The sequence below is a fragment of the Eleutherodactylus coqui genome, chromosome 9 (assembly GCF_035609145.1).
Source record: "Eleutherodactylus coqui strain aEleCoq1 chromosome 9, aEleCoq1.hap1, whole genome shotgun sequence".
NCBI lineage: Eukaryota > Metazoa > Chordata > Amphibia > Anura > Eleutherodactylidae > Eleutherodactylus > Eleutherodactylus coqui.
Window position 1 is genome coordinate 10,098,692 of NC_089845.1, and position 24,142 is coordinate 10,122,833.

The window sequence follows — 24,142 nt, forward strand, 5'->3', positions numbered from 1 at the left end:
AGGCACTATTATACTACGTGGCTGCAGACTGCTGAGGGGACACTATACAGGAGGCACTATTATACTACGTGGCTGCAGACTGCTGGGGGGGCACTATACAGGAGGCACTATTATACTACATGGCTGCAGACTGCTGAGGGGACACTATACAGGAGGCACTATTATACTACGTGGCTGCAGACTGCTGGGGGGGCACTATACAGGAGGCACTATTATACTACGTGGCTGCAGACTGCTGAGGGGACACTATACAGGAGGCACTATTATACTACGTGGCTGCAGACTGCTGGGGGGGCACTATACAGGAGGCACTATTATACTACGTGGCTGCAGACTGCTGGGGGGGCACTATACAGGAGGCACTATTATACTACGTGGCTGCAGACTGCTGGGGGGGCACTATACAGGAGGCACTATTATACTACCTGGCTGCAGATTGCTGAGGGGACACTATACAGGAGGCACTATTATACTACATGGCTGCAGACTGCTGAGGGGACACTATAGAGGAGGCACTATTATACTACGTGGCTGCAGACTGCTGGGGGGGCACTATACAGGAGGCACTATTATACTACGTGGCTGCAGACAGCTGAGGGGACACTATACAGGAGGCACTATTATACTACGTGGCTGCAGACTGCTGGGGGGGCACTATACAGGAGGCACTATTATACTACGTGGCTGCAGACTGCTGGGGGGACACTATACAGGAGGCACTATTATACTACGTGGCTGCAGACTGCTGGGGGGACACTATACAGGAGGCACTATTATACTACATGGCTGCAGACTGCTGGGGGGACACTATACAGGAGGCACTATTATATTAAGTGACTGTGATAGTTTTTATGTTTGCCTAAACTGGATGATGAAGAATAGGCAAATGAATTATTGTTTACTTGCCGGCTGTGTTTACACTGAACGATTAACGTTTAAATTAAAATGATCCATCGATTAGTTTTTTTTCATGACAATTGCTTTGTTTACCATGTTGGCATCTCTCCTTGTGGGCATTCATGGCCGTGGGCTTTTTTCTGAGGGTATTTTTATGGCTACCATAGGTAACATTCCATTTCATTACCCCTTTTTTTGTGGATCCCCCAAATTTGTATGGATTTGGTAAACATGTGTTTTCATACAAACGTGGTCCTGCAGAGCGGTATATACATAGCCATATTCTTTAGGCTCAGATTACATTTGAGTTAGAGTCATAATGCAGACTGAAAGAATGAAAGCGGTCTCAGCCACCCCCGATGCTGCTATTGGTTCTTCATAGAACTAGTACTTAGCCCCATCCATATTTCCACCCGGACAGAGAGAGCAGACCAATAATGCCCCTCCCTCTTGTCTGAAGTACTGACCGCTAACAGGTGGAGATCTTTTACCTACTGTACCTGGGCTTATAAAGTCTCATAGCAGGGAGCCGCAGCGCTGGACTTCATAACGCCTGCTCTTCCCCCAAACAACAGCAGAATAGTTAGGAAATCCCATGGGAGGCAGTACAGGAAGGTTATAAAATAGTGCTCATGAGCTGGCGGCCGCCCTCCTGTTTTGTGCCACCTGAGGCACATGCCTTTCAGTACCTAGTATAAATGATAGCCCTGCTGCTGGTGCTGAGGAGACTCGGGGTCAGACTGGTGCACTCGGCCATATTACATACATGCAGCTGGGATATGCTTGTTTGTCACCGGCCAGAGGGTGTAAAAGTCTAATTAATCTGCATCAGATTCTGCAGTCCTTGGAGTTCCCTTAGATGCAGATTAGGTGCCGACTTGCTGCAGACATTGTGTACAAATTTGCAACGCAAAAGCTGTAATCCGCAGCAGTTCACTCCATTTCTGACCAAAATCTTTAGGTAAAATACACAATTTCCTCATGGATTAGTTTTATCCCCACAAGCCTCATCACATAACATAAGTAACGAGATCTGAAAATAAAATCATGTTTACTAATATAATGTCCTTCATTGATTACATCACTAGATGGCGATGGCGTACCTTTTCTCTTTGCGTAGCGATCAAAACTTGACGATTGCCTTATCAAACGGCACTTGCGAGCAAGGAAAGAAGACAGCCAGTGCGCCACGTCCTCCCCACAATCGTACGTGTGGACCCTGTGACAGCAGATTTACAACCTTAGTTCCATACTTTATGAGGAGAATGTTTTACGGAGCGCCGTTGTGTTCACAGTTTAGAAATACGTACTGTCAGCGTTTTCCCTAAAGGATAAGACGGTCATTCTTAATCCGGGTGTTGCCCCGCTAGCTGTCCGCTGTAATGCTCCACATTGACAAATTGGCAGAAGCGGAAATTTCTCTCAGGGCTTATTCCCACGGCTGCATGGATCACACGGCATTTTGCCGACGTGGGACCCTGCGGTGAGCCGGCTAGCGCTGACCCGGGCAGCGGTTGTGCACCGCCCATGACAGCGCATCTCCAGCACACTGGCCTGCGCAGTCTCAGAGTGGCGTTGCGTTTGCAACCCGTAGAGAACATTAGTTTCATTGACTCCATTCACCGCGTATTATGCGCCTGTAATGAGCCCTTAGGGCGGCTTCACGTGAGCATTTGAGCAAAAACACTCACCACAGGGCAACGCATGTGTGAATGATTGAGGCTGGATGAGGTACGCTTGCGCTTGTGTCTGACCATAGTACCGCACCTTTTGGCCCGCAGGGCCAGTTCACACGGATGCACAAAGCAGCATTTCATGGATTAAAAGGCTCTTTAGCATAACGAGGTCCTGATGTGTTCTCTTTCACATTCTTGCACAGTGTTTCAACCATTCACTTGCGTATTTGCGCACCTCTCATACGCTTCTACGGGGTCCTTTGCAGTGCAAAACGCCGAAAAATAGCGCAGGTCCTACTTTCATGTACGCGTAAATTGTGCTCATGAGGGCTCCCACTTGCGTTTTTTGTTAACGCGATTGTCGATGGGACTTTCTAATGTTAAAAACGCAACGCAATGCGACTTGTGTTTTTGGTGCATTGCGTTGCATTTTTAACATTAGAAAGTCCCGCCGACAATCGCGTTAACAAAAACCTCAAACGCAAGTGTGTGGGAGCCCAGAGGATGATCCCAGTCAAATCAATGGTTTATTGATAGTGCAAAATCATGCAAATCATGCAAATCCACAAGCATGGCCGGGGTTACATGTCGGTACCAGCATACTAGGTCAATGTCCTGGATGTGGGGCATGAAGCTAAAGTGGTGGTCCCCAAGACTTGGGGAACATTGGTCTGTCTGTCCCCTCCTCGTAACATCTTTAGGGCTTCTACCCACTAGTGTCTTTTTTAATGCCGCAGTATCGCTTTCAATGGGACTTTCTAATGTTAAAAATCACATCACAAGTTTGTGCTTCTGCGATTTTGTGCTTCTGCGATTTTTGTGCTTCTGCGATTTTTGTGCTTCTGCGATTTTTGTTCTTCTGCGATTTTTGTGCTTCTGCGATTTTTGTGCTTCTGTGATTTTTGTGCTTCTGCGATTTTAACATTAGAAAGTCCGATTGAAAAACCGCAGCGATATCACAGTGTTAAAAAAAACCCACTAGTCGGTAGAAGCCCTTAAACAGCCTCCACAATGGCACAGATATTCATATCAGACACACTCCAGCCTCAGCACAGCGCTGCACATGCCGTCCCATAACTCATATGTCTGCAGAGCTGCTGACGGATTTGCAGATCCAGGTTGAGATGTGGCTGACCCCGTACAATCTGAAGGCAGGCAAGGTCGTGAGTGACAATGGGGCCAAACTGCTGGCAGCCCTTCGGTTTGGCAATCTCACGCACGTACCTTGCCCGGCCCGTGTGATGACCCTCCTAGTGCAGTGAATTACCAAGGTTTACATGCAGGGCTGGAAACGTTAGGAAACTGCCAACACTTGACGTTCACACCCAGCCATCTCCAGTGATCCGTATGACCACCATGGTTGTCTGCCTGCTGGAGCAGATGATACAGGGTCTCTGCAGCAATGTGATCTTGTCACAGGAGGAGGAAGGGATACCAATCTCCCAACTGTCTGGCCAGTCCACCATTATTCAACACCGCAGGGAAGGGTGGCTTTGAGAACCAACACGGTTCTCCCCCCATGGGAGGAGGATAATATAGGTCCAGAGGCAAGTGAGGGGGTTTTCCAATGTTCCTTCCATCCAGCTATTCCATGTGAATGGTGGGACCATTTAACATTAGAAAGGCCCATTGATATTTGCAGTAAAAAAACGCTTCGATATCGCAGCATTAAAAAACCGCTAGTGAGTAAAAGCCTTACTTGTGTCGCATCATTTTCTGGTCAGCGTGAAGGCGCCCTTAAAGAGAAAGAACCCAGCTGCAGAGATCAGCAGGACCCCCGCGGTCTCACCTGTCGCCACACACTTTGTTGTGACATATTCCGGCCGTCGAGTTGCACTCATTCAGTGATACTTCAATGGGGGGTGTACCTGTAACAAACAGAAACAAAGTTACCAATGTGCGAACTGAAGCGTCCCGTACAGCTGAGTGCTAACACAGTTCTCCAGAGCAGCACCGGTCCTCTGGAACGCACTACCAAAGAACATCCGGGCAATCCAGGACTCGAAAAACTTCAGGCGTGCTCTAAAGACGCACCTCTTCAGGGAGGCATACCGCATTCCCTAAACAAACCCTTCTGTACTCCGCCTGATAACATGTTTCCTGACCTACTGACTGCAATCCCTGCTAGCCATCATAAACCGCTCCTGTAGTCATATTGATCCTGCCGTTGCATAGCTAAATGTCTGACTGTTGTCTGTATATAGCATCCCTCACTCTCCAGCACGCGATACTGTGCACACCTCCAGCCATTTTATCTTCTGTATCACCCCATTACTTGTAGTATGTAAGCTCGTTGGAGCAGGACCCTCACCCCTATTGTTTCCATCAGCTGATTACGATTGTAACCGCGGTTCTGTAATTTTTTGTACTTTTGTCTTTCTGTATTTCCCCTGTCTATGTAAGCGCTGCGGAATATGTTGGCGCTATACAAATAAAGATTATTATTATTATTATTATAACACTGACCGATACCGTGCTGATCGGTGCTTAAATAGCGGATTAGGTCACCCTTAACCCCTTCCTCCCCTGCAGAAACTTCTCCCCTCAAAGGTATTCGGAACACCATTGAAGATGTTTCTTCGCCATTTCAGCTTTGAGGCGTTCTTCCCCGTGACGCAGCAGCAGCGAGTATAAACTCAATATTATTATATTTAGAGGTTTCTAGGTATATCCCACACGTGGCCCTAAAGGGCACCATGCCGCGAGGAAAGGCTTCAGAAATGAAGGGGATGCCTGGCAGATGGCGTCTAGCAGAGGAATCTATCCTGCTATATGATGAACATCTAACAAGGCCGTCTATAGTGACATATGGCGTCCACTGAGGCATCCGGAGGATGTGTTTTACTTACACTTTTACAAGTATACGTCCCACTGATTCCGAGCACTCAGGATCCTTGCTGATCGGCTGATTGAAGGGGCGATGGAGCTAATGGGGGCATCGCAACCTCTTCAATGGTTACATCTGAGCACGATCCAGTCAGTGCTGACAGTGCTGTATTATTTGTAGTGGACAATCCAAGTACTACAAGTTTCAATGGTCTAACCTGTAGTACTTAGAATGACCACTAGGAATAATACAGGTTTCTTAAAACAAATAGATTCGGGGACCTTCACACGCAATAAAATTGTGCGATTTTCACTCAATCTGAGAGTGAGTGAAAACACAGAATAATGAAAGCAATAATTTTCAGTGGTTTCATTCCCATTTGTAATGTTTTCACTCATGCGATGTGAAGTAAGTAAAAAAATTGCATCCTGTCCTATCTTTTGCCGCTTTTACACAGGTGACAAAATCATGTGATGCTAGCACAAGAAAACGCATGTTTGTGTGACCCGGGCTTTTCAGTGGTTTCCTTCACATTAGTGATGTTTTTACTCATGCTTCTGTGCTGCGCTATTCTCTATCTCTCGTGTTTCGCTATGGAGCCTCCTAGTTTATCTTGAACTTCTCATGCGCTGTTAGGTTCCTTTTGACCTTCCTGTGATACAACCACGTGAGAAAATCACAGGCAGCAACAGAAGAAGATGCATGGCTGTCGCTCCAAAATCACAAAGCTGCAATCTCGCGATCGCCCGGGTGAATCTGGCCTTTCTGGGTTTTTTTATCCTCCAGGATTCCCCATGGAGCCTCATTTTTATCGCATCACAACGTATGAACTTGCGATTTTCGTGTGATGCGTTTTTAACATTAGAATGTTCCATTGTCTTTCTCAAGAAAATTGCAATAGAATCGCGCAAGAAAAACGCACTCATGCAAAAAACTGCATGCGGCTGCAATGTTTTTGCAAGAAAAAGCATTGCTGACGCTCAGTAATGGAGGAAACAGACGATTCTGCAGCGATTTTCATGCTACAAGATGGCGATCGGCCGTGTAAAGGTGCCCTCGGCTATAGACACTGGCGAGGTTGTGCCGCTCCCATGAGCTCGACTGCCCATTCAGCTGATTAGTAACATAGTAACATAGTATGTAAGGCTGAATGAAGACAATGTCCATCTAGTCCAGCCTCTCTATCCTACTGATTTGATCCAGAGGAAGGCAAAAAACCCCAAGGGCAGAAGCCAATTAGCCCTTTTGGGGAAAAAATTCCTTCCCGACTCCCTAATGGCAATCAGACTGTTCCCTGGATCAACCCCTAATAGTTCCTACCTGCCTATATACCCGGATTGACAATTAACCTAAGACTTGTATCCTATAATGTCCTTCGTCTCCAGAAAGACATCAAGTCCCCTTTTAACCTCCTCTATGGATTTTGCCATCACCACTTCCTCCGGTAGAGAGTTCCACAGTTTCTCTGCTCTTACAGTAAAGAATCCCCTTCTATGTTGGTGATGAAACCTACTTTCCTCTAATCGTAGCGGATGTCCTCTTGTTACCGTCGCGGTCCTGGGTGTAAACAGATCATGGGAGAGATCCTTGTATTGTCCCCTCATGTATTTATACATGGTTATTTGGTCGCCCCTTAGCCGTCTTTTTTCTAGAGTAAATAGTCCCAATTTGGATAGCCTCTCTGGGTATTCCAGTCCCGTCATTCCATGTATTAGTTTAGTTGCCCTTCTTTGAATCCCCTCAAGCACTGTGACATCTTTCCTGAGCACCGGTGACCAGAACTGTACGCAGTATTCCATGTGAGGCCTGACAAGTGCCTTATATAATGGAAGGATAATGTTCTTGTCCCTCGCCCCTATACCTCTTTTAATGCACCCCAAGACTTTATTTGCCTTTGCAGCAGCTGACTGGCATTGGTTACTCCAGTTTAGTCTGTTATCCACTAATACCCCCAGATCCTTTTCCATATCACTTTTCCCCAGCGGTACCCCATTAAGTGAATATTTGTGACATCCGTTTCTCCTGCCCATGTGCATAGTCTTACATTTTTCAACATTGAACTTCATTTGCCATTTTTCTGCCTAAGCCCCCGGCTTATCTCGGTCCGTTTGTAGCCGCACATTGTCCTCCGGTGCATTAATTATATTGTATAATTTAGTGTCATCTGCAAATATTGATATTTTGCTGTGCAGCCCCTCTATCAGGTCATTAATAAATATGTTGAACAGAGTGGGGCCTAATACTGAACCCTGTGGCACCCCGCTAGCGACTGTGGTCCAATCAGAGTACAAACCATTTATTACCACCCTCTGCTTTCTATCATTGAGCCAATTTTTTACCCACTTTCACACGTTTTCGCCCAGTCCGAGCTGCCTCATTTTGTATATTAGCCTATTATGTGGCACGGTGTCAAAGGCTTTAGAGAAGTCCAGATATACAAGATCAATAGATTCTCCCTGGTCCAGCTTAGAGCTTACTTCATCGTAGAAACTGATTAGATTTGTCTGACATGAACGACCCTTCATGAATCCATGCTGGTGAGGAGTTATTCCCTTAATCTCCTTGAGGTACTCATCGATGGCGTCTCTCAGAATCCCCTCGAAAATTTTTCCCGTTACTGAAGCGAGACTTACTGGCCTGTAGTTGCCAGGCTCACTTTTGCTCCCTTTTTTGTAAATTGGAACCACGTTGGCAATGCGCCAATCCAATGGTACAACACCGGTCTTGATAGTGTCTAGAAATATTAGATATAGCGGCCTAGCTATCTCGTCACTTCGTTCCCTTAGTATCCTTGGGTGTAATCCATCTGGGCCCAGCGATTTATCTATTTTAGTCTTCTTTAGTCTCTTCCGCACCTCCTCCTGCGTTAGGTATGAGATATTTTGTGAGGGGTTCGTTTTATTCTCCTGCATCTCGTGTGGCATTTCCTTTTCGTTTGTGAATACACTTGAGAAGAAACTGTTTAGTAGATTTGCTTTCCCTTCGTCATCATCAATGATTTCTCCTGCATTGTTTTTTAAAGGGCCAGCGCTCTCCCTGCAAATCCTTTTGCTGTTAATATAGTTGAAAAATAGCTTCGGGTTGTTTTTGCTCTCTTTGGCGATCAGTCTTTCTGCCTCCTCCTTGGCAGTTTTGATCGTATCTTTGCATATTTTGTTTTTTTCCCTGTATGATTTTAGCGCTTCTTCGCTGCCTTGTTGCTTTAGTAGTTTGAACGCTTTCTTTTTTCCGTTTAGTGCCCCTCTTACCGTCTTGTCGAGCCACATTGGTTTCCTTTTAGCTGAGTTTCTTTTATTTTTAAAGGGAATGAACTGCTCACATGAGGCGATTAGGATCCTTTTGAACTTTTCCCATTTGTCCTCTGTACCGTTATTTTTGAGGATGTTGTCCCATTTAATGTTACCGATAGTAGTTCTAAGCTCATCAAATTTTGCTTTACTAAAGTTTAGTCTCTTTGTCGCTCCCTGATAAGGCTTCCTATTGATTGACAGCTGGAAGTTGATTATATTGTGGTCACTGTTCCCCAAGTGCCCCTCAACCTGCACCCCCTTTATACGTTCCGGTTTGTTGGTTAGTACTAGGTCCAGAATGGCCTTCCCTCTTGTTGGTTCCTGCACAAGTTGGTTCAGGTAATTGTCTTTAATTACTCTCAAGAACTTATCACCCCTGTGAGATTTGCAGGTTTCCTTCTCCCATGTTATATCTGGATAATTAAAGTCCCCCATGATAATTACTTCGTTGCGGTTTGACACCTCTTCTATCTGCCTTAGTAGTAAGTTTTCAGTTTCTTCTGTTGCTTTTGGTGGTCTATAGAAGACCCCTATCAGGATTTTGTTATTTTTTCCTCCCTGTATTTCTACCCACAGAGATTCCACCTGTTCGTCTCCTACCCCTATGTCCTCCCGCAGCCTCGGCTTCAAGTTCGATTTGACGTACAGACATACCCCTCCCCCTTTCTGGTTCCTTCGGTCTCTTCTGAAGAGATTGTACCCCTGCAAATTCACCGCCCAATCGCACTTATCATCAAGCCATGTTTCCGTAATTCCGACTATATCATAGTTTTCATCAGTCATTCTCGCTTCAAGCTCACCCACTTTACCGATCAGACTTCGTGCATTCGTGATCATACAATTTATATCATTTTTTTGGTTTTTTAAATTTGTTTTGTTGCTATTCGTACTTATGGCTGATCTATCAGTTCTAACTGTACTAACCCCACCCCCTGCTCGACCCCAATTCCCTTTGCTTGGACCCGGATCGCTAGTTACACTGGCTACCCCACTATTTCTCATTTTACCCTCCCCCCCAGTCCCTAGTTTAAACACTCCTCCAGCCTTCTAGCCATCTTATCCCCCAGCACCGCTGGACCCTCCCCATTAAGATGCAGCCCGTCCCTACGGTAGAGCCTGTAGCCGACAGCAAAGTCAGCCCAGTTCTCCAGGAACCCAAATCCCTCCTTCTTACACCAACTCCGGAGCCACTTGTTTACCTCCCTAAGATCCTGCTGCCTTTCTAGTGTGGCTTTAGGTACAGGTAGTATTTCCGAGAAAACTACCCTGGAGGTCCTCGCCCTGAGCTTGGACCCTAAGTCCCTGAAATCATTTTTGAGGGCCCTCCATTGACCTCTAACTTGTTCATTGGTGCCAACGTGCACCATGACCGCTGGATCCTCACCAGCCCCTCCCAGTAATCTGTTAATCCGATCCGCAATGTGTCGAACTCGAGCGCCAGGAAGACAACACACTGTTCGACGATCCCGGTCTTTATGGCAGATTGCCCTCTCTGTCCCCCTAATAATTGAGTCCCCGACCACTAGAACCTGTCTAGCCTGCCCTGCTCTCCCCGTCCCCGTCTCACTGGAGCAGTTATCCCCCTGGCGTTCAGAGGGCATGTCGTGCTGCAGCGGTGCTGGCTCTGTAATGGCATCGCCCTCATCTGCCAACGTTGCAGACATGTTGGGTTGTGCCAGTTCAGGACCAGCCTCCCTGGATCTATTTGCTCTACGCCTCCTTCTATCTGACACCCAGCTGACTGCCTGCTCCCCCTGCTCTTCCGTGCTACCATCCGCCCCCGCCTCTACACCAGCGAGTGTCTGCTCAGTGAGCACCAAACTCCTTTCCATGATGTCAATGGCTCTCAGTGTTGCCAGTTGCTCATTTAGATCCAGAATTTGGGCTTCTAAATTTGCGACGTGCACGCATCTTGCGCAACAGTATGCACCCTCGATCGGCTGATCAAGGACCGCATACATTGCACAAGTAGCACACTGGATGACATTGCCAGGCATGAAGCTTTTCCTAATGGGGATTTACAATTTACTTGTGGAAGTAGTGAAGATAGACTTGTTCACACTCTGCTCACACGCTGCTACAACCGCTCAACCGCTGAGCCGCTGCTGCAACCGCTGAGCCGCTGCTGCAACCGCTGAGCCGCTGCTGCGACCGCTCACCCGCTGCTGCGACCGCTCACCCGCTGCTGCGACCGCTCACCCGCTGCTGCGACCGCTCACCCGCTGCTGCGACCGCTCACCCGCTGCTGCGAGCGCTCACCCGCTGCTGCAAGCGCTCACACGCTGCTGCAAGCGCTCACACGCTGCTGCAAGCGCTCACACGCTGCTGCAACCCCTCACACGCTGCTGCAACCCCTCACACGCTGCTGCAACCCCTCTCACGCTGCTGCAACCCCTCACACGCTGCTGCAACCCCTCACACGCTACTGCAACCACTCACACGCTGCTGCAACCCCTCACACGCTGCTGCAACCCCTCACACGCTGCTGCAACCGCTCAACTGCTCACACGCTGCTGCAAGCGCTCACACGCTGCCGCTCTCGCGCAACCTCTTACCTGCTGACACTTATGCGCAACCGGTCACAAATTTATTTCCCCCCCCCCCCCTCACAAACACTTAGACCCCCAGACACACACACACACACAGAAGACACAACTAACCAGATACACAGAAGACACAGGGGTCCCCGCAGATGAGGATGCACATAGAGGGACACGTTCCCTTATAATGTGCGATCCATACAGAAAGTATTTTACGGCCAGCAGTCGGCGCCAAATGTTAACAAATGAGTGCAAACAGAAGGAGCCGAGCCGGATCTGCTGAAGGAGGGTCGCTCCTTGTGAGACACCTCCTCCCTCCCCCCAGTATATTTGCAGGTTTCTCTAATACTCAGCAGGTTGCAGCAGATACTATGTGGCGTTTTTAAGAAAAGCTTCGAGCTCACGGGACTCTTCTGTAAAACCTATCAGCCAGTAAGCGCTCGTGGCTTCGCTCACACCGGGGGTTTTGGCTGCCTATTACATGCATATTGTTTAGGTCTGTAATACACAGTAAATATGCATGCAATGTATTCTATGTCCGCGGATACTACAAAGACGAGTACTAGTATATAGTAGGACCAAGATGGAAAGACATCAGTCTGCATGACCCAATGTAAATGAATGGAGTCCTAGCGCTGCTTATTACGCGGATAGTACACAGCACAATACGCACATGAGTGAGCCCTAAAACAGGAGATCCGCCTACACCGCACATCGCTTTATTTCCCGCACTTATCACGGTACACTAATCAGTACAACATAGTGGTGATATGGTGTGCAGTCAGGTTACTTCCTATTTGCATCACAAACTACTCCTAGGGCCAGTCAGCTGCAAGAAAGTCAGGTGGCAGGAAGAGCTCCAGTCTGCGACTGGCACAGGTAAGGCAGCAGGCAGGTGGGACTGAGTTATAGTGGGACTAAAGGAAAGACGAGGGCAGCAATTCACAACCCGGATCATCATCACTGAAATACTATGACGCATAAAGGGAATAAGGACTTTTGTCAGTGAAGTAATTGTCGTATTGTCTCGATTGCGCTGAAGTCACTTTTTTTTACAAAGTTATAGAACATACATCATAAACACATATTTATATTATATGGGGGGAGGGGGAACCGTTTTATCTTTGTGAAATCCCTGTTTTATTCTAGGATTTTGATCTGTGAATCGTGGGTAACTAGGGGTTAACAGCCGTCTACGGTGAGTTATCTAGCAGCTGCTATTGTTTTATTTATTATTGTTATCATACTGGACTGTCTATATATTGCAATATTACCCCTTCCGCCTATAGGACACTATAGATTAAGGCTGTTAACCCTTTAAATCCCACTGTCAATTTTGACAGTGGCATTTAAATCCCCAAACAATGTTCAGGGATCCCGTACAACCCCCCGCGATGAGATCGCAAGGAGCAGTGTGAATGTAATGGCAGCCGGGGTCCTTCTGAAAAGAAAAAGTAAGAAAAATTTAAAAAAAGAAACAAAACAACCTTTTCCCCATATTTACAATAAAAGAATCTAAATGATAAAATAAAAATACCGTATATTCCGGCATATAAGACGACCCCCCCAACTGTCACCTTATATGCCGGGAATACGGTGTAAAAAAAAAAAAGCAGTACTCACCTCCCCCGGCGTTCTGCGGCGCTGCTGCAGGCTGTCGCTCCCCTGACAGAGCATTGCTTTCTAGATGCGGGGCTTGAAATCCCTGCCTCCAAAAAGCGAATGCTGTGATTGGCTAACTTACGCGGCGTCAGGCAATCACAGCCATTAAAGCCCCGCATCCAGAAAGCAATGCTCTGTTGGGGACGAGGGGGGAGCGACAGCCTGCAGCAGCGCCGCAGAACGCCGAGGGAGGTGATTACTGCTTTTTTTTTTTAATGACACTTTTTTTTTTGTATACCTGGCAAATAAGACGACCCCCGACTACAGAGCAGATTTTCGGGGTTAAAAGGTCGTCTTATACGCCAGAATATACGGTACATATTTGGTATTGCTGCGTCCATAAAAGTCCAATCTATCAAAGTAATGCATTATTTATCCCACACGATGAACTTTATCAAAAAAACAAATAAAGAATGCCAGAAATGCACTTTTTTGGTCAGCCTGTGTCCAAAAAAATGCAATAAAAAGCGATGAAAAATGGGTATGCATTTAAAAAATCGTACCAACGGAAACTAAAGGACATCTAACAGAAAATGAGCCCTCGCACAACTATGTCGACAGAAAAATAAAAAAGTTATTGCGTGCAGAAGATTGCGGCAAAAAATACTTTCAAAAAATTAAATTGAAAATTAAATGAAAAAAAAAATAGAAGTAGTGCATTAAAAAAAAAAAACTATAAAAGCTTGGTATGATAGAATAGAGTTATCATGTCATTTTGTGCGCTGTAGAAACAAGACACACCGAAAGATGGCGGAATGTAGGTTTTTTTTTCATTTTACTTCAATTAAAAGTTTTTCAGTACATTATATGGTACATTAAAGAGTACCAATGAAAAATAGAACTCGACCCGCAAAAAACAACAAGCCCTCATACAGCGAAGGCGATAGATAAATAAAGGAGCTAGGATTTTTTTACATCAAGGGGAAAAAATAAATAAATAAATAATGGCCATTAAGGGGTCAATTGTTGATGTCATTGGGGAACACACCTTGATAATGGGTATACAGCAACTGATGATTGGAGATGGACACTAGGGAGAAAACAAGTTGGCTCCTTCTAATTGCTATATACCCCCTACAGGCACTCAGCTAATCAGTTTTTAGCTTAGTGCCTGTAGGAGACAGACAAGTGGACGGCGGTCCTCATGGACCACTCAGAAGAGGTTGACGAAGTACTATTACTTTCTGCTCTACCCCCACACAAGGAAAGGGGTCAATGACTCCTGCTCTGCCTTTGAAGGCAAGGTGGCACGGCTGGGTTCCAGCACATGACTCGCCCGCTATAGGGTCCTCCTGGAGCCAACCCTCCCTTCCCTGGAGATTGTGGGGAGTGGTTAGGGGTCCCTGCTGGAAGCAGAGAGAACCCGTACCTCTCCATCTTCAAGGCAGGAATAAGACAAGTAGGCAGCACTAGCGGCCCCCAACTCCCCCTCATTGCGGTTCCCTTAGATAAAGCGCAGCCCCTATGTTTGTGTTGGAGGCACACCACCATGTGCAGTGCTTTCCATCTAGCCTGCTCAGGGCGCTCACCTCAGCAGGGGCGGCATGTTCTCTTGGTGGTCCCGGCAGGCACATGTTCCTCAAGAGAAGGTTCTTGGTTCTATGAGGCTGGAGGAGTCACTTCCGGGTCAAGTGAGGAGTTACTTCCTTCCTGGCTGGATGACCCTGCAGCTGCACAGGCGTCCATCAAGGTAATGTGTTCTGGACACACCAATATCAACGTCTGTTGTGCTCCGGTCATTCATGATCCAGGCTGTACAGGAGACAGCACTTGGCTGCATCTCCACAGTTGTCCTCCCTGCACTTTGCTATTGGCAGCGCCAAAAAATGTCTGACACCAGAGAGGCCCTCAGGGGCAGGGATACAATCTATGCGTGTTCCCGATGCAAGTCCAAATTTCCAGGCAGGGGCAGTGGAGCAGTTTTGTGAAAACTGCGTCTCAACGCGGCATGCGTAAAACAAGGCAGCAGGCTATTTTTTAATGCGACTTGGAATGGGTGGCCCCCATGTCTCAGACTGTGGCGGACCTGTCCACGGCCTCTGTGGCTATCTTGGATAGATTGGATCAATTGGCAGTCCTATCAGTCAAACCAGTCTCCAATGAGGAGGGCTCAGCCGTAAGCGTTCCTCAGTGATAATAGTTGGGCAGAGGAGGAGTTTTCCAATTCTTTCTCTGACTTGGACACTGAGGCAGAACAGGTATCTGGGCTCTCCTCCAGGATGCATGGCTTATTTTCGGCCATCATCACAGAAGTGCTGCAGGTGTCCGACCAGGCTTCGCCTGTCACAGTGGCTGGGTTTTCTTTCAGACGTCCTTGGCGTCCGCCTAAAACCTTCCCTCATCATAAAGAGTTTGAGGAGGTTATTCAAAAAGAATTGGATGCGACAGACATCTGTACCTCCCGAGCCAATTCAATACAATGTATCCCTTCCCAGAGGAGCTGGTAAAAGGTGGTCGGTACTTCCGGTAGTGGATTCTCTGTGTGTCCTATTTATCAAAGTGTAACACCCTTCCTATGGCAGACGAAGCTGCGCTTGCAAGGCCAAGCCAGAGCCAAGGCCTCTGTCGAGGTCACAGAGTCATCCCTCAGACCGGTGTTCGCCTGTACCTGGGTGGGTAAGGCCAAAATAGGCCAGGTTGATGCGCAGATGCCTCCGGTCCATCATTTTTCTCAGAACTTCATTTTTCTAGGGCTTCAGTTTGACACAGACCAGGCCCGAGTTCATCTTCTGCCAGTAAAGTTACGTCAGCTTTAGGTGGCTACTTGATGATGAACAGTTCCATAACTCTACAATATTGTATTAGCATGCTCGGGATGCTGGTTGCCACATTCGAGGTGGTGTCCTTCGGCCAATTCCATGCACGGACATTACAGTGGTTCATTCTGTCCAAGTGGGACAGGACCACAACCTCCCTGTCCTGGAGGGGTTTGGGTTCCCATCCAGGTTCAGGAATGGTGGTTATGTACCCCTCAGACCCGGCTGGGATACCCCTTTGGGGCTCTTCTGTGGCAGGTGTTGACAACAGATGCCAGCCTTTTGGGTTGGGGAAGGGGGGGACATGGCAAGGTTGGTCAGCTCAGGGGATGAGAGCTACACAGGAATCTGTGCTTCCCATAAACATCCTGGATCTGCAAGCTATTCTGTGTACCCTCCACTATTTTGCCCCTCACTTGGAGGTTCGGCCATTGCGGATTCAATCAGATAATGCTACTGCTGCGGCATACATGAACCACCAGAGTGGAACCCGCAACGCAAGGGTCATGGTAGAACTGGCCAAGATCCTTAACTGGACCAAGGCTCACCTATTGGCTCTCTCTGCAGTTCAAATTCGCAGGGTGGACAATTGACTTCCTCAGTCAGAAGACGGTTGACCCAGGGGAATGGGAACTACATGCAGAGGTTTTCTAGGCAATATGTTAGAAGTGGGGCAGCTCGGACATCGCCCTAATGGCATCAAAGTTCAATCACAAGCTACCAGTCTTCATGTCTCTGTCTCCAGACCTTCTGGCTTGGGTGGTAGATGCCCTCGTGATTTCATTGAGGGACTTTCAGCTCCCTCACATTTTCCTTACCCTTCCCCCGATTCCGCAATCTCAAAAAGATCAAGACGGAGGGTCGACTGTTTATCCTGCTGGCTCCAGATTGGCTGCGGCACGCGTGGGGTACTCTGATCTCATCAGGCTGCTGACCAACGCACCCTAGCACCTTCCACTTCGAGTCGATCTACTTTCGTAGAGCCCCTTTTTCCATCCCTATTTATCTCGGCTGCATTTGACAGCCTGACGGTTCAGAATGTGGTTCTGAAAAAGTGTGGTTTCTCCCAGCCGGTAATTCATACAATGATGAAGGTTGGAAAGGCCTCATCCTCCCAAGTCTATTATCGCATTTGGAGGAGTTATTTTTGTTAGTGCCTGTAGCCCTATAATTTTTCTTAGTTGCACCTCTTGGTATTTTTACAGGAAGGTCTGAACCTAGGTTTGGGCCTTCGCTCATTAAACGCAAGTGTCCGCGCTATCTATTCTTTTTCAACATTCGTTGGCAGCCAAGGCAAACTTACATACCTTTTTGCAGGGTATTTTGCACAATGCCCCACATTTTCGGTCTCTCATTCCTCCGTGGGACCTTAATCTCATGTTGGAGGAATTACAATTACATCCGTTCAAACCATTGGAGTCAATATCTTTGCGTCTTTTAACCCTCAAGGTGACCCTGTTGGTGGCAGTCACCTCTGTATGTTGAATTTCTGAACTCACAGCCCTCTCCACGCAGCCACCCTTCACTGTTCTGCACCAGGACAAGGTGGTGTTTTGCACAAGCGCTTTTCTTTTCCCCGCCGAAGGTGGTCTCAGACTTCTACCTCAATCAGGATATCGTTCTACCAACTTTTTTTCCCTAATGCGATTCTTCTAGAAAAACAGGTCCTGCATATGTTAGATCTAGTGCAGGCGCTGCGGATTTACCTGTCCAGATCAGCTACCCTGAGGTGCTCTTGGTTGCTGTTATTTTTTTTTAAACATTTTTTATTTAGAAGTAGAAAGTTTAGGATTTACATGTACAAAATTTGCAAAAAGCATGCATGGAATTACATACAATGTACAAGCTTTCTTTATGAAAAAGAAAAGATAAGGATTGCATTAAAGTTTCTGACTTGACCTACTAAGGTTTTGAAATTTTTTATTTAGAGTCAAGAAAACAACAATCAAAGAAAACTATAAACTCGCTGCCTTCATGTTAAATTGACTATTTTGCCAGCCAAGTGCTCCAGACTTCTTGATATTTTTCAAAAGTATTGGAAAGCAATGCCATTAGCTTTTCCAATGTAGCAGGCGCAGTAAAAAGATTGCAAGGTGGTAACAGAGATTCCCCATGATTGGCTATTAAATTGGTTGCTGTCATACAAATATGAGCAATCATCATCTTAAGGGCAACCGGATTACCATCTAAATTCAGAAGTAATATTGCGGTATCGGGGCTTCAAAAACATTTAGTGGTAGATATATTATTTATCAAGTCACCTACTTCATCCCAGTAAGGGCCTAAGTAGGGACAGCTCCAGAGGAGCAGGGACCCCAGGTGGCCACATCCCCGCCAGTGCAGATTATCTTCTTTAGGTCCTCTACTATAAGTAGTACTGGAGTAAGGCACCATATTGTGATCATTTTTAACCTTTAGTTGCCCACGATGCTAGTCTAAGTGCTGCCCTCCAGTCATCTACCAAGAACTTGACCCCCAGTTCTTTCTCCAAGTTTATTAAGTGAATTTTCTTATTTGCCATATGGTTGCCTGTCAGGCAATCATAAATACTTCTTGTATGGGATCTGTTAGTTATGGGCTCTTTCTTTAGAAACTGGAACATTGCTTTGGGAATTTCTATTTTGTGCATATTTGACGAATTCAGAAAGGAGCGAATTTGAAAACAGTGAAGTTTTTTTCCCCCTCTTGAATATGAAACTTGAGTTGAAGTTTTCCAAAGGTTTTAATCACTTCGCCTTCTATTATGTCATCTATATATATAAAGCTGAAAGCCCTCACTGACTGACTGACTGACTGACTGACTCACTGACTGACTGACTGACTGACTGACTCGTCAAAAGTTCTCCAACTTCCCGATGTCGTAGAAACATGAAATTTAGCGCAAGCATAGATTATCTCCAAAATAGGAAAACAAATTGGGTCCCAACTCGATTATTCAATTCTAGCGCAAAAGAATTGGCGTCGAAATTTAACGTACATAATCTAAATCACTCACTTCCCAATGTCATAGAAACGGGAACTTTGGCACGAGCATTGATTATGTCATAAATAGGAAAAGTTAATGGGTCCCAACTCCATTGTTCAATTCTATGCGCAAAAGAATTAGCGTCCAAATTTTGCGTACATAATCTAAATCTCTCACTTCCCAATGTCATAGAAACGTGAAATTTGGCAGGAGCATTGATTATGTCATACAAAGGAAAAGCTAATGGGTCCCAACTCGATTATTCAATTCTAGCGCAAAAGAATTGGCGTCAAATTTTACGTGCGGAATGTAATTTTCTCACTTTCCGGTGTCATAGAAACAGGAAATTTGGCACGAGCATTCATTATGTCATAAATAGTAAAAGCTAATGGGTCCCAACTCCATTATTCAATTCCATGCGCAAAAGAATTAGCGTCCAAAATTTTACGTACGGAATCGAATTTTCTCACTTTCCGGTGTCATAGAAACATGAAATTTGGCAAGAGCATTGATTATGTCATAAATAGGAAAAGTTAATAGGTCCCAACTCCATTATTCAATTCTAGCGCAAACGAATTGGCGTCGAAATTTTACGTGCGGAATGTAATTTCTTTACTTTCCAGTGTCATAGAAACAGGAAATTTGGCACAAGCATTGATTATGTCATAAATATTAAAAGCTAATGGGTCCCAACTCGAATATTCAATTCTATGCGCAAAAGAATTAGCGTCCAAATTTTACGTACGAAATCTAATTTTCTCACATTCCGGTGTCATAGAAACGGGAAATTTGGCACGAGCATTGATTATGTCATAAATAGGAAAAGCTAATGGGTTCCAACTCCATTATTCAATTCTATGCGCAAAAGAATTAGCGTCCAAATTTTACGTACGGAATCTAATTTTCTCACATTCCGGTGTCATAGAAACGGGAGATTTGGCACGAGCATTGATTATGTCATAAATAGGAAAAGCTAATGGGTCCCAACTTGATTATTCAATTCTAAGCGCAAAAGAATTAGTGTCCAAATTTTACGTATGTAATCTAATTCTCTCACTTCCTGATGTCATTTTATATAAAGGAAACGTCGCATGGTTACCTCCACGTGGTGTTTCCTGGGTATAGCAGAGAACTATGCAAAATGGCGAACATATGTTTTTCCTCAGTATCTCTAAAGTAAACACGACTTCATAAGATTTTCCGTGTGAACACCAGATAAACACCAGTACCAAATTAACTCGGGCGAAGCTGGGTATATCAGCTAGTCTATCTATATATATAAAGCTGAAGGCCCTCACTGACTCACTCACTCACTGACTGACTCACTGACTGACTCACTGACTGACTCGCCAAAAGTTCTCCAACTTCCCAATGTCGTAGAAACATGAAATTTGGCGCAGGCATAGATTATCTCCAAAATAGGAAAACAAATTGGGTCCCTAATCGATTATTCAATTCTAGCGCAAAAGAATTGGCGTCGAAATTTAACGTACATAATCTAAATCACTCACTTCCCAATGTCATAGAAACGGGAAATTTGGCACGAGCATTATGTCATAAATAGGAAAAGTTAATGGGTCCCAACTCGATTATTCAATTCTATGCGCAAAAGAATTGGCGTCAAAATTTTACGTACATAATCTAAATCTCTCACTTCCCAATGTCATAGAAACGTGAAATTTGGCACGAGCATTGATTATGTCATAAAAAGGAAACACTAATGGGTCCCAATTCGATTATTCAATTCTATGTGCAAAAGAATTAGCGTCCAAATTTCACGTGCGGAATGTAATTTTCTCACTTTCTGGTGTCATAAAAACGTGAAATTTGGCATGAGCATTGATTATGTCATAAATAGTAAAAGCGAATGGGTCCCAACTCCATTATTCAATTCTATGCGCAAAAGAATTAGCGTCCAAATTTTACGTACGGAATCTAATTTTCTCACATTCCGGTGTCATAGAAACGGGAAATTTGGCACGAGCATTGATTATGTCATAAATAGGAAAAGCTAATGGGTCCCAACTTGATTATTCAATTCTAAGCGCAAAAGAATTAGCGTCCAAATTTTACGTACGGAATCTAGTTTTCTCACATTCCGGTGTCATAGAAACGGAAAATTTGGCACGAGCATTGATTATGTCATAAATAGGAAAAACTAATGGGTCCCAACTCGATTATTCAATTCTATGCGCAAAAGATTTAGCGTCCAAATTTTACGTGTGGAATGTAATTTTCCCACTTTCTGGTGTCATAGAAACGGGAAATTTGGCACGAGCATTGATTATGTCATAAATAGGAAAAGCTAATGGGTCCCAACTCGATTATTTAATTCTATGCACAAAAGAATTAGCGTCCAAATTTTACGTGCGGAATGTAATTTTTTCCCTTTCCGGTGTCATAGAAACAGGAAATTTGGCACGAGCATTGATTATGTCATAAATAGTAAAAGCTAATGGGTCCCAACTCCATTATTTAATTCTATGCGCAAAAGAATTAGCGTCCAAATTTTACGTACGGAATCTAATTTTCTCACTTTCCGGTGTCATAGAAACGGAAAATTTGGCAGGAGCATTGATGATGTCATAAATAGGAAAAGCTAATGGGTCCCAACTCGATTATTCAATTTTATGCGCAAAAAAATTAGCGTCCAAATTTTACGTGCGGAATGTAATTTTCTCACTTTCCGGTGTCATAGAAACGGGAAATTTGGCACGAGCATTGATTATGTCATAAATAGGAAAAGCTAATGGGTCCCAACTCCATTATTCAATTCTATGCGCAAAAGAATTAGCGTCCACATTTTACGTGCGGAATGTAATTTTCTCACTTTCCGGTGTCATAGAAACGGGAAATTTGGCAGGAGCATTGATTGTCATAAATAGGAAAAGCTAATGGGTCCCAACTCGATTATTCAATTCTATGCGCAAAAGAATTAGCGTCCAAATTTTACGTGCGGAATGTAATTTTCTCTCTTTCCGATGTCATAGAAACAGGAAATTTGGCACGAGCATTGATTATGTCATAAATAGGGAAAGCTAATGGGTCCCAACTCCATTATTCAATTCTATGCGCAAAAGAATTAGCGTCCAAATTTTACGTACATAATCTAAATCTCTCACTTTCCAATGTCATAGAAACATGAAATTTGGCACAAGCATTGATTGTGTCATAAATATGAAAAGTTAATGGGTCCCAACTCGATTATTCAATTCTAAGCGCAAAAGAATTAGTGTCCAAATTTTATGTACGTAATCTAATTCTCTCACTTCCTGATGTCATTTTATATGAAGGAAACGTTGCATGGTTACCTCTACGTGGTGTTTCCTGGGTAACGCAGAGAACTATGCAAAATGGTGAACATATGTTTTTCCTCAGTATCTCTAAAGTAACCACGACTTCATAAGATTTTCCAGATAAACACCAGTACCAAATTAACTCGGGTGAAGCCGGGTATATCAGCTAGTCTATTTATATAATCCCTTTAGTGGCGGACCTCCTCCTAGGAAGGATATTGCAGATGCCCACAGTAGAGCTCCCAGGGACTTAAAGCTCACTAGTGCTCTCTCAATTCCCCCCACCTGCAGCCTTTGAGGTATCTGTCCACTGTCTGGTTTGGTTAAAAATGAATGCCTTATGAAAGGATTCCAAAAAAGATAAAATAGGTGAGCACTGCCTAATGGAAATATATCCCAATAGAAATCTATAGGTGCACGTTAAACCACGGCTGCAACATACAGAAGAAGCAGAAACCAAAAAAGACAACAGCACACAAAATACATTTACTATCAGAGGTCTACATACCTATAATCTATACTCTAACCACATTAAATAATGCAAGGTTCTGAGAGCGCGGGCACCTGGACGTTGGTAGATGGGCTGATGTAATTCAATCACATTATATACCAAGAAGCTTGCATTATTAATGTGGTTAGAGTATTGATTATAGGTCTGTATACCTCTGATAGTTAATGTATTTTGTGTGCCGTTGCCATTTGTGGTTTATGAAATGATTCCAGCTTTGGAATCCTCCCCCCCCCTTCGCCTAGTCTTAGCGTTAGTTTGTTTAAGGCCACTCTAGGTTTTTTCCTTCTCATATAAAATCTGAGACTTGACTTTTGAATTTATTAGTTTTTTGGGTATTGGAACTGGGAGGGATCTAAAAAAATTGCGAATTTTGGGAAGTGTTAGCATCTTATGAACTGTGATTCTACTCATCCAAGACAAATTGTGTGACTTGTAGGTATTCATTTCTTGCTGTATAATCATAGGTAGGGGGCTGAAGTTTTTCTCAACCTGTAATTTGAAAGGCTATGCCAACATAATGCCTAAGTTGGTATGCTGTCGGTTTGCCAAATGAAGTGGAATTCTATTTGTAGAATTGTTTTGAGATTTGGAGGTATGTTGGCGCCCAGGATTTGGGACTTAACCCCTTGAATCGCACACCCGGAAATTTTCCGCGACGAGCTCCTCTGCCCATAGAGATATAGCCTGGAAGATTTCTGGGCTTTGTATCACTATGGGAGCTGGAGAGCACAATGCCACAAGCTGTGGCATTGTGCTCTGCCCAATGCCACAAGCTGTGGTATTGTGCTCTGCCCGCACAGTCCCACAGAGAACAAAGCAGGACTTTGAAAAAGGAAGCTGTGAGATATTGCTGATCTGCTGGCAATCTCCCGCTTTTAATTTCAAACTCCTACACTGGTTTGTTTACAGGTTGCCATAGAGACCATCAGCTTGTCAGAAGCAAACCCATCGTATCTGTGCAAGGGAGAGCTGGTGTTTGACTGTCAGAGGACAGCCAGGCACGAGCTCTTATAGCAGAGATCAGAGAAAACCTCGGATCTCTGCTGTGTTAACCGTTTAAATGCTGCAGTCTATGTGACTGCAGCATGCAAAGGGCTGTCACCATTGGACCCCCGGAATGTGATCAGGGAGTCCTGATGGGTATCTGTGGCAGTCCCCTAAAGGGACAAAAATAAAAGTAAAAAAAAAAAAAGTTAAAAAATTCTTTAAAAAAATAAAAAACAAAAACACTTGTCTCCCTTTACTTTGTAAAAAAATAAAAATAACATTACACATGTGGTATCCCTGCGTCGTAATGACCCAGAGGAGGAAGTTAGTATATTATTTAACCCCTTAATGAAACTTTAATTTAGCCCCTTTTTATCTTTTTTCCCCATTTCTTTTTTTCCTCCCCCGTTTAAAAAATCATAACTCCTTTATTTATCCATTGCCGTCGCTGTATGGGGCTTGTTGTTTTTTGCGGGACGAGTTGTATTTTTCAATGATGCTATTTAAAGTACCATATAATGTACTGAAAAACGTTTACAAAATTCTATGTGGAGTAAAATGAAAAAAAAAAAAATGACATTCCGCCATCTTTCAGTGCATTTTGTTTCTATGGCACACAAACTGCAACAAAAATGGCCTGACAACTTTATTCTATGGGTCAGTGCTAGAGATGAGTGAGTATACTCACTAAGACTAACTACTCGAGTGAGTAGTGCCTTAGCCGAGTATCCTCCC

General features: G+C 44.7%; 1 protein-coding gene across 3 annotated transcripts in view; it reads right to left on the minus strand.

Annotated features, from left to right (window-relative positions):
- The window catches only part of MOCOS (molybdenum cofactor sulfurase), a 397,435-nt gene that overhangs the window by 100,163 nt on the left and 273,130 nt on the right, over positions 1-24,142 (minus strand). For 2 of the 3 annotated variants that reach the window (XM_066579116.1, XM_066579115.1), the window contains exons 10-11: positions 4,363-4,441; positions 2,001-2,116 (exon numbers count right to left, since the gene is read on the minus strand). In XM_066579116.1, the coding sequence (XP_066435213.1) occupies positions 2,001-2,116; positions 4,363-4,441 (195 nt within the window). The remainder of the gene's footprint in view (positions 1-2,000; positions 2,117-4,362; positions 4,442-24,142) is intronic. The other variant, XM_066579117.1, reaches the window with a different exon arrangement.